At 34.8% G+C, this 14289-nt stretch overlaps 2 protein-coding genes across 2 annotated transcripts in view; one reads left to right on the top strand and one right to left on the bottom strand.

Moving 5' to 3' along the window:
- The window catches only part of LOC145734368 (uncharacterized), a 173172-nt gene that overhangs the window by 99719 nt on the left and 59164 nt on the right, over window positions 1-14289 (bottom strand). The window lies entirely within an intron of this gene.
- Window positions 1-14289, top strand: part of LOC145735040 (cytochrome P450 4d2-like) — a 43309-nt gene that overhangs the window by 15369 nt on the left and 13651 nt on the right. Inside the window, exons 3-6 of the mRNA XM_081988761.1 lie at window positions 213-407; window positions 2297-2535; window positions 2591-2722; window positions 5181-5421. Of these exons, the coding sequence (XP_081844887.1) occupies window positions 213-407; window positions 2297-2535; window positions 2591-2722; window positions 5181-5421 (807 nt within the window). The remainder of the gene's footprint in view (window positions 1-212; window positions 408-2296; window positions 2536-2590; window positions 2723-5180; window positions 5422-14289) is intronic.

Consider the following 14289-nt stretch of genomic DNA (forward strand, 5'->3'; position numbering starts at 1 on the left):
AATTTGACGACTTTTTCCAAATGGTTTGCTCAGTTTCGTGTTGATTTTACGCAAAAACCAAGCGAGTTACGGCAAAAATGTATTCTTGACAAAAGATCCAGCCTGGTTGGTTCTAATAACTCTGTAAATTTCAGCGTGATATCTCGAACCGTTTCTGAGATATCGGTGAAAAACTTTAATCATTATTAAGTTCGTTTTTTGGGGTTTTAAAGGTGAAAAATGGAAGCAACGCAGGAAAATGATCACACCCACATTCCACTTCGCAGTTTTGGAGGATTTCATGCAAATATTCAACAGACAGATCAACATAATGCTTGACAAGGTTTCGGCGGCAATTGGGGATTCACCAGGAAAAACGATGGACATGTTCGATTTCGTTAATTTAATGTCTCTGGATATTATTTGTGGTGAGTACCAGCTTTTTACCTAAAAATGTCAAAAAAGTGTCAGCAAGTTTTGACAGTTGACAGTTCAACTATTTTTGACAGATTTTATCACTTTAATTAGTTTCAGTATTGTTCTCTCACCTAGGCGGTGTCTATTTTGACAGCTGACAGTAAACTTTGACAGATGACGTAAATGACAATTTTCACGTGACACTCAGGCATTCTTTCAATTGGCAGTTACGTCACAACTGTCAAAATCTGTACCATAAAAGTATAAAATGTAAACAAAAATAAACAAAACTCTGTCAAGTTTGTTTACACTTTTATATTTTTGTGTCATGGAAATAATGTTCTAGTGTCACAGGGTAATTGGTACATTTACGCCATCTGTCAAAGTTTGCTTGTTACAGTAAAATGAACCAAAAATTGACTTTATGGAAGTCAAAAGTCAATTTTTATGCTTTGGGAGCAGTTTGAAGCTCCCAAACAGTTCTGGAAGTTTTTAGACTGTTTCAGAATCATCTGGAAGCTTTTAGACAGTTTTTAGAGTAGTTGAAAGCTCCTAGACTATTCTGGAAGCTTTCTGAATGCTTTTAGACTACTTCAACAGCATTTGGAAATTTCTAGATTGTTCTAGAAGCTTTTGAGAGTTTCTGGATGTTTCATGCAGTTTCTAGACAGTTTTGATAGCTTTTAGACTGTTTTGCAATCACCTGGAGGCTTTTAGACTGTTTCGGGAGTAGTTTGAAGCTTCTAGATAGTTCTGGAAGTTTTTAGACTATTTCAGAATCATCTGGAAGGTTTTAGACAGTTTCTGGACTATTTGAAAGCGCCTAGACTATTCAGGAAGCTTTTTGAATGCTTTTAGACTACTTCAACAGCATTTGGAAGTTTCTAGATTGTTCTAGAAGCTTTTGAAGATTTCTAGATGTTTCATGCATTTTCTAGACAGTTTTGATAGCTTTTAGACAGTTTTGCAATCACCTGGAAGCTTTTAGACTGTTTCGGGAGTAGTTTAAAGCTTCCAGACAGTTCTGGAAGTTGTTAGACCGTTTCATAATCATCTGGAAGCTTTTAGACAGTTTTTAGAGTAGTTGAAAGCTCCTAGACTATTCTGGAAGCTTTTTGAATGCTTTTAGACTACTTCAGCAGCATTTGGAAGTTTCTAGATTGTTTTAGAAGCTTTTGAGAGTTTATAGATGTTTCATGCAGTTTCTAGACAGTTTTGATAGCTTTTCAACTGTTTTGCAATCACCTGGAAGCTTTTAGACTGTTTTGGGAGTAGTTTGAAGCTTCCAGACAGTTCTGGAAGTTGTTAGACCGTTTCAGAATCATCTTGAAGCTTTTAGACAGTTTCTGGACTAGTTGAAAGCTCCTAGACTATTCTGGAAGCTTTTTGAATGCTTTTAGACTACTTCAACAGCATTTGGAAGTTTCTAGATTGTTCTAGAAGCTTTTGAGAGTTTCTAGATGTTTCATGCAGTTTCTAGACAGTTTTGATAGCTTTTAGACTGTTTTGCAATCACCTGGAAGCTTTTAGACTGTTTCGGAAGTAGTTTGAAGCTTCCAGATAGTTCTGGAAGTTGTTAGACTGTTTCATAATCATCTGGAAGCTTTTAGACAGTTTCTGGACTAATTGAAAGCTCCTAGACCATTCTGAAAACTTGCGACTGCTTTAGGAGCATGCTAAAGTTTCTAGACTGTTCTAGAAGCTTTCGGAAGTTTCTAGAAAGTTCTGGAAGCTTCTAGACTATTTTGAAATGTTGGAGGAACGTTTAGAGTTAGTTGGAGCAGGAAAAAGAGCAATTTGACAGTTTTAGTGAAGGTTGCTTGATAGTTTTGGTTCGAGTCCGACCGAATTTCCTATTATTTACTTCTAAATCAAATTAATTAATTAATATTTTACACAGAAACGGCATTTGGTACACCAATCGGAGCTCAAACCCAACAAAATCCAAAATACGTGAAGGCTGTTAAGGACTTTCTGGAAATTTTCGTTTTTCGTTTCTACTCGGGCTGGATGGGCCATCCGCTGTTCTTCAGATTCACCAAACCGTACGAAATCTACCAGAAAACTCTGGACGTTTTGCACGACTTTTGCCAGAAAATCGTCGAGAAAAGGAAAGCCGAATATGCGAGGAAAGGAAAAGTACCTAATTTTCCTCAAATCCTCAACCAGCGCCAGTTAAGTTTACCTCTTACAGATGACAGGGGATGGTGAAGATGGTATTAAAGTCCGGTCTGCTTTGCTCGATATGTTGCTGGAAGCCAGCGAAAAGGGCGAAAACCTGTCTGATACCGATATAAGGGACGAAGTGAACACGTTCATGTTTGAAGTAAGAATTATGACACAAATATACAGGGTGGTAAAAGAAAAACCGATTATTAGGGTAATCGTGTAACGGACAGATGAGTGCATGCGCGAGACAAAGTAGCGAAATTTTGTTGCAATGTTATCAAACAAGGACACAGAGACATTCAGAAAATGCATGCGCGAGACAAAGACAGAAAACCTAAAAAAAGTCTAGTAACATTCTATGTGACAGCTGTCAAACTGCATTCTGAATAGACAACCGTGTCACAACTGTCAAAACGTCCATGATAGACATGTAAAATATGTGCGAGTGCAAGTACAAAATGCACTTTTGCATGCATATACGTCAACTGTCATTCTTAAAAGTCAAACGTCATAACTGTCATAACTGTCAACAGCAAGAAAATTACACTTTGTATTAGAAAACTGAGCAATTCAAGTTATTTAAGTTGAAGCTAGTGTAACTCAATTCTAGTGACAGTTACAGTAAAAAGTGCATTTACAAGATTTTAAGAGAATTTTACGGACTTTTGAATGGTTTTTGAATGACCGTTGTAACTTTACCAACAACGGAGTTACAACCCATCAAAATAAACACTGCATTCCACTAAGAGAGTTTTAAGTTATTTAAGTTGAAGCTAGTGTAACTATATTCTAGTGACAGTTACAGTAAAAAGTGCGTTTACATGGTCTAAAGAGAATTTTACGGGTTTTCGAATGGTTTTTGAAAGAACGTTGTAATTTTACTAACAACAGAGTTACAACTCGTCGAAATAAACACTGCATGGCACTAAGACAGTTTCAAGTTATTTAAGTTGAAGCTAGTGTAACTCCATTCTAGTGACAGTTACAGTAAAAAGTGTGGTTACATGATTTAATGAGAATTTTACGTGTTTTCGAATGGTTTTTGAATGAACGTTGTAACTTTACTAACAACAGAGTTACAACCCGTCGAAATAAACACTGCATTGCACTAAGACAGTTTGAAGTTATTTAAGTTGAAGCTAGTGTAACTCCCTTCTAGTGACAGTTACAGTAAAAAGTGCATTTACATGATTTAAAGAGAATTTTACGGGTTTTCGAATGGTTTTTGAGTGAACGTTGTAACTTTACTAACAACGGAGTTACAACCCGTCAAAATGAACACTGCATTCCACTAAGAGAGTTTTAAGTTAGTTAAGTTGAAGCTAGTGTAACTCCCTTCTAGTGACAGTTACAGTAAAAAGTGCATGTACATGATTTAAATAGAATTTTACGGGTTTTCGAATGAACGTTGTAACTTTACTAACAACGGAGTTACAACCCGTCAAAATAAACACTGCATTCCACTAAGAGAGTTTTAAGTTATTTAAGTTGAAGCTAGTGTAACTATATTCTAGTGACAGTTACAGTAAAAAGTGCGTTTACATGGTTTAAAGAGAATTTCACAGGTTTTCGAATGGTTTTTGAATGAACGTTATAACTTTACTAGCAACGGAGTTACAACCTGTCAAAATAAACACTGCATTACACTAAAACAGTTTCAAGTTATTTAAGTTGAAGCTAGTGTAACTCAATTCTAGTGACAGTTACAGTAAAAAGTGCGTTTACATGATTTAAAGAGAATTTTACAGGTTTTTGATTGGTGGTTGACTGAACGTTGTAACTTTACTAACAACGGAGTTACAAGCCGTCAAAATAAACACTGCATTACACTAAAACAGTTTCAAGTTATTTAAGTTGAAGCTAGTGTAACTCCATTCTAGTGACAGTTACAGTAAAAAGTGCGTTTACATGATTTAAAGAGAATTTTACGGGTTTTCGAATGGTTTTTGAAAGAACGTTGTAACTTTACTAGCAACGGAGTTACAACCCGTCAAAATAAACACTGCATTGCACTAAGACAGTTTCAAGTTAGTTAAGTTGAAGCTAGTGTAACTCAATTCTAGTGACAGTTACAGTAAAAAGTGCATTTACAAGATTTTAAGAGAATTTTACGGGTTTTAGATTGGTTTTTGAATGAACGTTGTAACTTTACTAACAACGGAGTTACAACTCGTCAAAATAAGCACTGCATTGCACTAAGACAGTTTCAAGTTATTTAAGTTGAAGCTAGTGTAACTCCATTCTAGTGACAGATACAGTAAAAAGTGCATTCACATGATTTAAAGAGAATTTTACGGGTTTTCGAATGGTTTTTGAATGAACGTTGTAGCTATACTAGCAACTGAGTTACAAGCTGTTAAACACTGCATTGCACTAAATTATATTTAAGCTACCAATTTCAAGCACTTTTTAAGTCATTTTTGATAGCCTTCAACTTGGTTACTATGACAGTTACGGGTGTCATTTAAACGTCAATAGACTTGCCAGAGTTTTGGCATTCTCTTTTTTTTAAATACAAATTTTTCTGAAAAACTAAGTATACAAATTTCGATAGGAATATGCTTTTTGTGCGCCACAAAAATGTGGGGTTAGCACCATAAATTGTGTCTTTTTAGGGCCACGACACTTCGGCGACTGCTGAATGTTTTACGTTGTACGCTTTGGCACAAAATCCTCGCCATCAGGCCAAAGTGTACGAGGAATTATGCGAAGTGCTTGGCAAAGATCCCAAAATCGAATTAACTCTTTCGCAGATCAACGACCTTAAATATATGGATATTGTCGTTAAGGAAGCTCTGAGAATTTATCAGCCAGTTCCATTGATTGAGAGAAATATTGATCAGGATTGGACAATAGGTAATGTATTGATTTTGATTGAATTCCGCAAAAAATGGGTAGCAGAAAGGAATAACAAGGATGATAACCTGGAGACACGTGTTTCTACTTTTTGGCTTCATCAGGCATGTAACTCGGTGGTACAAACACACACCCATGTGTATGTCGGTTGGTTTTTGAAACTTGATCTGCCAGAAACACAGTTTGAAAGGACAGTCAGGGACAAAATCGTCTGTAAAACCCACTTGGGGCAAAAAAATGACGGTTTTAAGCACATTTTTGGAATCCTCATTAAATTTCCTATCTAATAAGCTGAAAAACCTACAGAATTTGGTACAGTCAGGGAAAAAAAGCGGTGTCAAAGTTTGATCTCCTAGAAACACAGTTTGAAAAGACAGTCAGGGATAAAATTGCCAGTAAAATCCACATGGTGTCAGAAAATGACTGTTTTAAGCACATTTTTCGAATCCTCATTAAATTTCCTATCTAATGAGGTAAAAAATACTACAAAATCAGGTAAAGTCAGGGAAAAAAGTGGTGTCAAATTTTGATCTCCTAGAAACACAGTTTGAAAGAACAGTCAGGGACAAAATCGTCTGTAAAACCCACTTGGGGAAAAAAAATAACGGTTTTAAGCACATTTTTGGAATCCTCATTAAATTTCCTATCTAATAAGCTGAAAAACCTACAGAATTTGGTACAGTCAGGGAAAAAAGCGGTGTCAAAGTTTGATCTCCTAGAAACACAGTTTGAAAGAACAGTCAGGGACAAAATCGTCTGTAAAACCCACTTGGGGCAAAAAAATGACGGTTTTAAGCACATTTTTGGAATCCTCATTAAATTTCCTATCTAATGACGTAAAAAAATACTACAAAATCAAGTAAAACTAGGGGAAAAAAGTGGTGTCAAAGTTTGATCTCCTAGAAACACAGTTTGAAAGAACAGTCAGGGACAAAATAGTCTGTAAAACCCGCTTGGGGCAAAAAAATGACGGTTTTAAGCACATTTTTGGAATCCTCATTAAATTTCCTATCTAATGACGTAAATAAATACTACAAAATCAAGTAAAATCAGGGGAAAAAATGGTGTCAAAGTTTGATCTCCTACAAACACAGTTTGAAAGAACAGTCAGGGACAAAATCGTCTGTAAAACTTACTTTGGGCAAAACTATTACGGTTTTAAGCATATTTTTGGAATCCTCATTAAATTTCCTATCCAATAAGCTGAAAAAACTACATAATTTGGTACAGTCAGGGAAAAAAGTGGTGTCAAAGTTTAATCTCCTAGAAACACAGTTTGAAAAGACACTCAGGGATAAAACCGCCTGTAAAACCCACTTGTGGCAAAAAAATGACGGTTTTAACCACGTTATTGGAATACTCATTAAATTTCCTATCTAATGAGGTAAAAAATGCTACAAAATCAGGTAAAGTCAGGGAAAAAAGTGGTGTCAAAGTTTGATCTCCTAGAAACACAGTTTGAAAGAACAGTCAGGGACAAAATAGTCTGTAAAACCCGCTTGGGGCAAAAAAATGACGGTTTTAAGCACATTTTTGGAATCCTCATTAAATTTCCTATCTAATGACGTAAATAAATACTACAAAATCAAGTAAAATCAGGGGAAAAAATGGTGTCAAAGTTTGATCTCCTAGAAACACAGTTTGAAAGAACAGTCAGGGACAAAATCGTCTGTAAAACTTACTTTGGGCAAAACTATTACGGTTTTAAGCATATTTTTGGAATCCTCATTAAATTTCCTATCCAATAAGCTGAAAAAACTACAAAATTTGGTACAGTCAGGGAAAAAAGTGGTGTCAAAATTTGAACTGCCAGAAACACAGTTTGAAAAGACAGTCAGGGATAAAATTGCCAGTAAAATCCACATGGTGTCAGAAAATGACTGTTTTAAGCACATTTTTCGAATCCTCATTAAATTTCCTATCTAATGAGGTAAAAAATACTACAAAATCAGGTAAAGTCAGGGAAAAAAGTGGTGTCAAATTTTGATCTCCTAGAAACACAGTTTGAAAGAACAGTCAGGGACAAAATCGTCTGTAAAACCCACTTGGGGCAAAAAAATAACGGTTTTAAGCACATTTTTGGAATCCTCATTAAATTTCCTATCTAATAAGCTGAAAAACCTACAGAATTTGGTACAGTCAGGGAAAAAAGCGGTGTCAAAGTTTGATCTCCTAGAAACACAGTTTGAAAAGACAGTCAGGGATAAAATTGCCAGTAAAATCCACTTGGTGTCAGAAAATGACTGTTTTAAGCACATTTTTCGAATCCTCATTAAATTTCCTATCTAATGAGGTAAAAAATACTACAAAATCAGGTAAAGTCAGGGAAAAAAGTGGTGTCAAATTTTGATCTCCTAGAAACACAGTTTGAAAGAACAGTCAGGGACAAAATCGTCTGTAAAACCCACTTGGGGCAAAAAAATGACGGTTTTAAGCACATTTTGGAATCCTCATTAAATTTCCTATCTAATGAGGTAAAAAATACTACAAAATCAGGTAAAGTCACGGAAAAAAGTGGTGTCAAAGTTTGATCTCCTAGAAACACAGTTTGAAAAGACAGTCAGGGATAAAATTGCCAGTAAAATCCACTTGGTGTCAGAAAATGACTGTTTTAAGCACATTTTGGAATCCTCATTAAATTTCCTATCTAATGAGGTAAAAAATACTACAAAATCAGGTAAAGTCAGGGAAAAAAGTGGTGTCAAATTTTGATCTCCTAGAAACACAGTTTGAAAGAACAGTCAGGGACAAAATCGTCTGTAAAACCCACTTGGGGCAAAAAAAATGACGGTTTTAAGCACATTTTTGGAATCCTCATTAAATTTCCTATCTAATGAGGTAAAAAATACTACAAAATTAGGTAAAGTCAGGGAAAAAAGTGGTGTCAATGTTTGATCTCCTAGAAACACAGTTTGAAAGAACAGTCAGGGACAAAATCGTCTGTAAAACCCACTTGGGGCAAAAAAATGACGGTTTTAAGCACATTTTTGGAATCCTCATTAAATTTCCTATCTAATGAGGTAAAAAATGCTACAAAATCAGGTAAAGTCAGGGAAAAAAGTGGTGTCAAAGTTTGATCTCCTAGAAACACAGTTTGAAAGAACAGTCAGGGACAAAATCGTCTGTAAAACCCACTTGGGGCAAAAAAATGACGGTTTTAAGCACATTTTTGGAATCCTCATTAAATTTCCTATCTAATGACGTAAATAAATACTACAAAATCAAGTAAAATCAGGGGAAAAAATGGTGTCAAAGTTTGATCTCCTACAAACACAGTTTGAAAGAACAGTCAGGGACAAAATCGTCTGTAAAACTTACTTTGGGCAAAACTATTACGGTTTTAAGCATATTTTTGGAATCCTCATTAAATTTCCTATCCAATAAGCTGAAAAAACTACAAAATTTGGTACAGTCAGGGAAAAAAGTGGTGTCAAAATTTGAACTGCCAGAAACACAGTTTGAAAAGACAGTCAGGGATAAAATTGCCAGTAAAATCCACATGGTGTCAGAAAATGACTGTTTTAAGCACATTTTTCGAATCCTCATTAAATTTCCTATCTAATGAGGTAAAAAATACTACAAAATCAGGTAAAGTCAGGGAAAAAAGTGGTGTCAAATTCTGATCTCCTAGAAACACAGTTTGAAAGAACAGTCAGGGACAAAATCGTCTGTAAAACCCACTTGGGGCAAAAAAATAACGGTTTTAAGCACATTTTTGGAATCCTCATTAAATTTCCTATCTAATAAGCTGAAAAACCTACAGAATTTGGTACAGTCAGGGAAAAAAGCGGTGTCAAAGTTTGATCTCCTAGAAACACAGTTTGAAAGAACAGTCAGGGACAAAATCGTCTGTAAAACCCACTTGGGGCAAAAAAATGACGGTTTTAAGCACATTTTTGGAATCCTCATTAAATTTCCTATCTAATAAGCTGAAAAACCTACAGAATTTGGTACAGTCAGGGAAAAAAGCGGTGTCAAAGTTTGATCTCCTAGAAACACAGTTTGAAAGAACAGTCAGGGACAAAATCGTCTGTAAAACCCACTTGGGGCAAAAAAATGACGGTTTTAAGCACATTTTTGGAATCCTCATTAAATTTCCTATCTAATGAGGTAAAAAATGCTACAAAATCAGGTAAAGTCAGGGAAAAAAGTGGTGTCAAAGTTTGATCTCCTAGAAACACAGTTTGAAAGAACAGTCAGGGACAAAATCGTCTGTAAAACCCACTTGGGGCAAAAAAATGACGGTTTTAAGCACATTTTTGGAATCCTCATTAAATTTCCTATCTAATGAGGTAAAAAATACTACAAAATTAGGTAAAGTCAGGGAAAAAAGTGGTGTCAATGTTTGATCTCCTAGAAACACAGTTTGAAAGAACAGTCAGGGACAAAATCGTCTGTAAAACCTACTTGGGGCAAAAAAATGACGGTTTTAAGCACATTTTTGGAATCCTCTTTAAATTTCCTATCTAATGAGGTAAAAAATACTACAAAATCAGGTAAAGTTAGGGAAAAAAGTGGATGGAAGTTTGAACTGCCAGCTGAGTAGATTGATTTCATTATATTGTTGGTGAGAAATTGCAGAGCTATTAATTAACCTATACAAAACAAAGCCATACAAAAAATAGCAGAAAATAAGCACAAACAACTTAAATAAGCACGAGAAGAAGAAAAAAAGCATGAAAAACCTTGTGAAAATGGAGAAAAAAAAAAAAAAAAAAAAGGTTTTTGCATAAATCGTTCACATTAGATATCAAAATGGATGATCATTTACAAATAGCAAAATGCCTAGAAATCCAGAATTTAAAAAGCAAAATCAATTTTTTCCAAAATTATAGCAATTAGTTTATGGCTGATCTTAAAACAGTACGCTTTTTTTACAACTGTACGTAAATAGAGTCATTACGTAACGGAAAACTATGCGTAATAAGCCACTCGGTGGTACAAACACACACCCATGTGTATGTCAGTTGGTTTTCGAACCTCCTTTCATACAAATGGAATTACGTGCCTGATGAAGCCAAAAAGCAGAAACACGTGTCGCAACCGGGTTATCATCCTTGTTATTCCTTTCTGCTACCCTTTTTGGCGGAATTTACCCAAAAAAACACTTTCCTGTCATTGAAAAAACATTTTTACCTACGACTTCAGGGTAAATGGCTTATTACGCATAGTTTTCCGTTACGTAATGACCCTATTTACGTACAGTTGTAAAAAAAACGTGCTGTTTGTTTTAAGATCAGCCATAAACTAATTGCTATAATCCTGGAGAAAATTGATTTTACTTTTTAAATTCTGGATTTCTAGGCATTTTGCTTTTTGTAAATGATAGAAATCCATTTTGACATCTAATGTGAACGATTTATGGAAAAACCTGTCATTTGACATTGTCATGTCATTTGACAGGTTTTTTCATATTTTATTTCTTCTTCTCGTGCTTATTTAAGTTGTTTGTGCTTATTTTCTCCTATTTTTTGTATGGCTTTGATTTGTATAGGTTAATTAATAGCTCTGCAATTTCTCACCAACAATACAATGAAATCAATCTACTCAGCTGACAATTCAAACCTTGACACCACTTTTTTCCCTGACTTTACCTGATTTTGTAGTATTTTTTTTCGTCATTAGATAGGAAATTTAATGAGGATTCCAAAAATGTGGTTAAAACAGTAATTTTTTTACCCCAAGTGCGTTTTACAGACGATTTTGTCCCTGACTGTCCTTTCAAACTGTGTTCCGGCAATTCAAGATTTGACACCACTTTTTTCCTTGAATTTACCTGATTTTGTAGTATTTTTTGACGTCATTAGATAGGAAATTTAATGACGATTTCAAAAATGTGCATAAAACCGAAATTTTTTTACCCCAAATGGGTTTTACAGACGATTTTGTCCCTGACGGTTCTTTCAAACTGTGTTTCCGGCAGTTCAAACTTTGACACCACTTTTTTCCTTGATTTTACCTGATCTTGTAGCCTTTTTTACGTCATTAGATAGGAAATTTAATGAGGATTCCAAAAATGTACTTAAAACAGTCATTTTCTGACTTCAAGTGGATTTTACAGGTGATTTTGTCCCTGACTGTCCCTCCAAACTGTGTTTCTGGCAATTCAAATTTTGATTCCACTTTTTTCCCTGACTTTACCTGATTTTGTAATATTTTTTACCTCATTAGATAGGAAATTTAACGAGGATTCCAAAAATGTGCTTAAAACAGTCATTTTCTGACTTCAAGTGGATTTTACAGGCGATTTTGTCCCTGACTGTCCTTTCAAACTATGTTTCTGGCAGTTCAAATGTTGACACAACTTTTTTCCTTGACTTTTCCTGATTTTATAGTATTTCTTACGTCATTGGATAGGAAATTTAATGGGGATTCCAAAAATGTGCTTAAAACAGTAATTTTCTCACTCCAAATGGATTTAACTGACGATTTTGTCCCTGACTGTTCTTTCAAACTGTGTTTCTAGGAGATCAAACTTTGACACCATTTTTGCCCCTGATTTTACTTGATTTTGTAGTATTTTTTGACGTCATTAGATAGGAAATTTAATGAGGATTCCAAAAATGTGCTTAAAACCGTCATTTTTTTGCCACAAGTGGGTTTTACAGGCGGTTTTATCCCTGAGTGTCCTTTCAAACTGTGTTTCTAAAAGATCAAACTATGACACCACTTTTTTTCCCTGACTTTACATGATTTTGTAGTATTTTTTGACGTCATTAGATAGTAAATTTAATGAGGATTCCAAAAATGTGCTAAAAACAGTCATTTTTTCACCTTATGTGGGATTTACAGTCGATTTTGTCCCTGACTGTCCTTCCAAACTGTGTTTCTGGCAGTTCAAATTTTGACACCACTTTTTTCCCTGACTTTATATGATTTTGTAGTATTTTTCTACGTCATTAGATAGGAAATTTAATGAGGATTCCAAAAATGTGATTAAAACAGTCATTTTCTGACTTCAAGTGGATTTTGCAGGCGATTTTGTCCCTGACTGTTCTTTCAAACTGTGTTTCTGGCAGATCAAATTTTGACACCACTTTTTTCCCTGACTACATCATTTTGTAGTATTTTTTGACGTCATTGGATAGGAAATTTAAGGAGGATTCCAAAAATGTACTTAAAACAGTCATTTTCTGACTTCAAGTGGATTTTACAGGCGATTTTGTCCCTGACTGTCCTTTCAAACTGTGTTTCTGGAAATTCAAATTTTGATTCCACTTTTTTCACTGACTTTACCTGATTTTGTAATATTTTTTACCTCATTAGATAGGAAATTTAACGAGGATTCCAAAAATGTGCTTAAAACAGTCATTTTCTGACTTCAAGTGGATTTTACAGGCGTTTTTGTCCCTGACTGTTCTTTCAAACTGTGTTTCTGGCAGATCAAATTTTGACGCCACTTTTTTCCCTGACTACATCATTTTGTAGTATTTTTTGACATCATTGGATAGGAAATTAAAGGAGGATTACAAAAATGTGCTTAAAACCGTCACTTTTTTGCCCCAAGTGGGTTTTACAGACGATTTTGTCCCTGACTGTTCTTTCAAACTGTGTTTCTAGGAGATCAAACTTTGACACCATTTTTTCCCTGATTTTACTTGATTTTGTAGTATTTTTTACATTAGATAGGAAATTTAATGAGGATTCCAAAAATGTGCTTAAAACCGTCATTTTTTTGCCACAAGTGGGTTTTACAGGCGGTTTTATCCCTGAGTGTCTTTTCAAACTGTGTTTCTAGGAGATCAAACTTTGACACCACTTTTTTCCCTGACTGTACCAAATTATGTAGTTTTTTCAGCTTATTGGATAGGAAATATAATGACGATTCCAAAAATATGCTTAAAACCGTAATATTTTTGCCCAAAGTAAGTTTTATAGACGATTTTGTCCCTGACTGTTCTTTGAAACTGTGTTTCTGGCAGATCAAACTTTGACACCATTTTTTTCCTTGAATTTATCTGATTTTGTAGTTTTTTCAGCTTATTAGATAGGAAATTTAATGAGGATTTTAAAAATGTACTTAAAACAGTCATTTTCTGACTTCAAGTGGATTTTACAGGCGATTTTGTCCCTGACTGTCCTTTCAAACTGTGTTTCTGGCAATTCTAAGTTTGATTCCACTTTTTTCCCTGACTTTATCTGATTTTGTAGTATTTTTTACCTCATTAGATAGGAAATTTAACGAGGATTCCGAAAATGTGCTTAAAACCGTCATTTTTTTGCCCCAAGTGGGTTTTACAGACGATTTTGTCCCTGACTGTTCTTTCAAACTGTGTTTCTAGGAGATCAAACTTTGACACCATTTTTTCCCTGATTTTACTTGATTTTGTAGTATTTTTTACATTAGATAGGAAATTTAATGAGGATTCCAAAAATGTGCTTAAAACAGTCATTTTCTGACTTCAAGTGGATTTTACAGGCGATTTTGTCCCTGACTGTCCTATCAAACTGTGTTTCTGGCAATTCTAAGTTTGATTCCACTTTTTTCCCTGACTTTATCTGATTTTGTAGTATTTTTTACCTCATTAGATAGGAAATTTAAGGAGGATTCCGAAAATGTGCTTAAAACCGTCATTTTTTTGCCCCAAGTGGGTTTTACAGACGATTTTGTCCCTGACTGTTCTTTCAAACTGTGTTTCTAGGAGATCAAACTTTGACACCATTTTTTCCCCTGATTTTACTTGATTTTGAAGTATTTTTTTTACGTCATTAGATAGGAAATTTAATGAGGATTCCATAAATGTGCTTAGAACAGTCATTTTCTGACTTCAAGTGGATTTTACAGGCGATTTTGTCCCTGATTGTCCTTTCAAACTATGTTTCTGGCAGTTCAAATGTTGACACAACTTTTTTCCTTGACTTTTCCTG

The sequence above is a fragment of the Ips typographus genome, linkage group LG10 (assembly GCF_016097725.1).
Source record: "Ips typographus isolate SLU linkage group LG10, UJ_Ityp_2.0, whole genome shotgun sequence".
NCBI classification, from domain to species: Eukaryota; Metazoa; Arthropoda; class Insecta; order Coleoptera; family Curculionidae; genus Ips; species Ips typographus.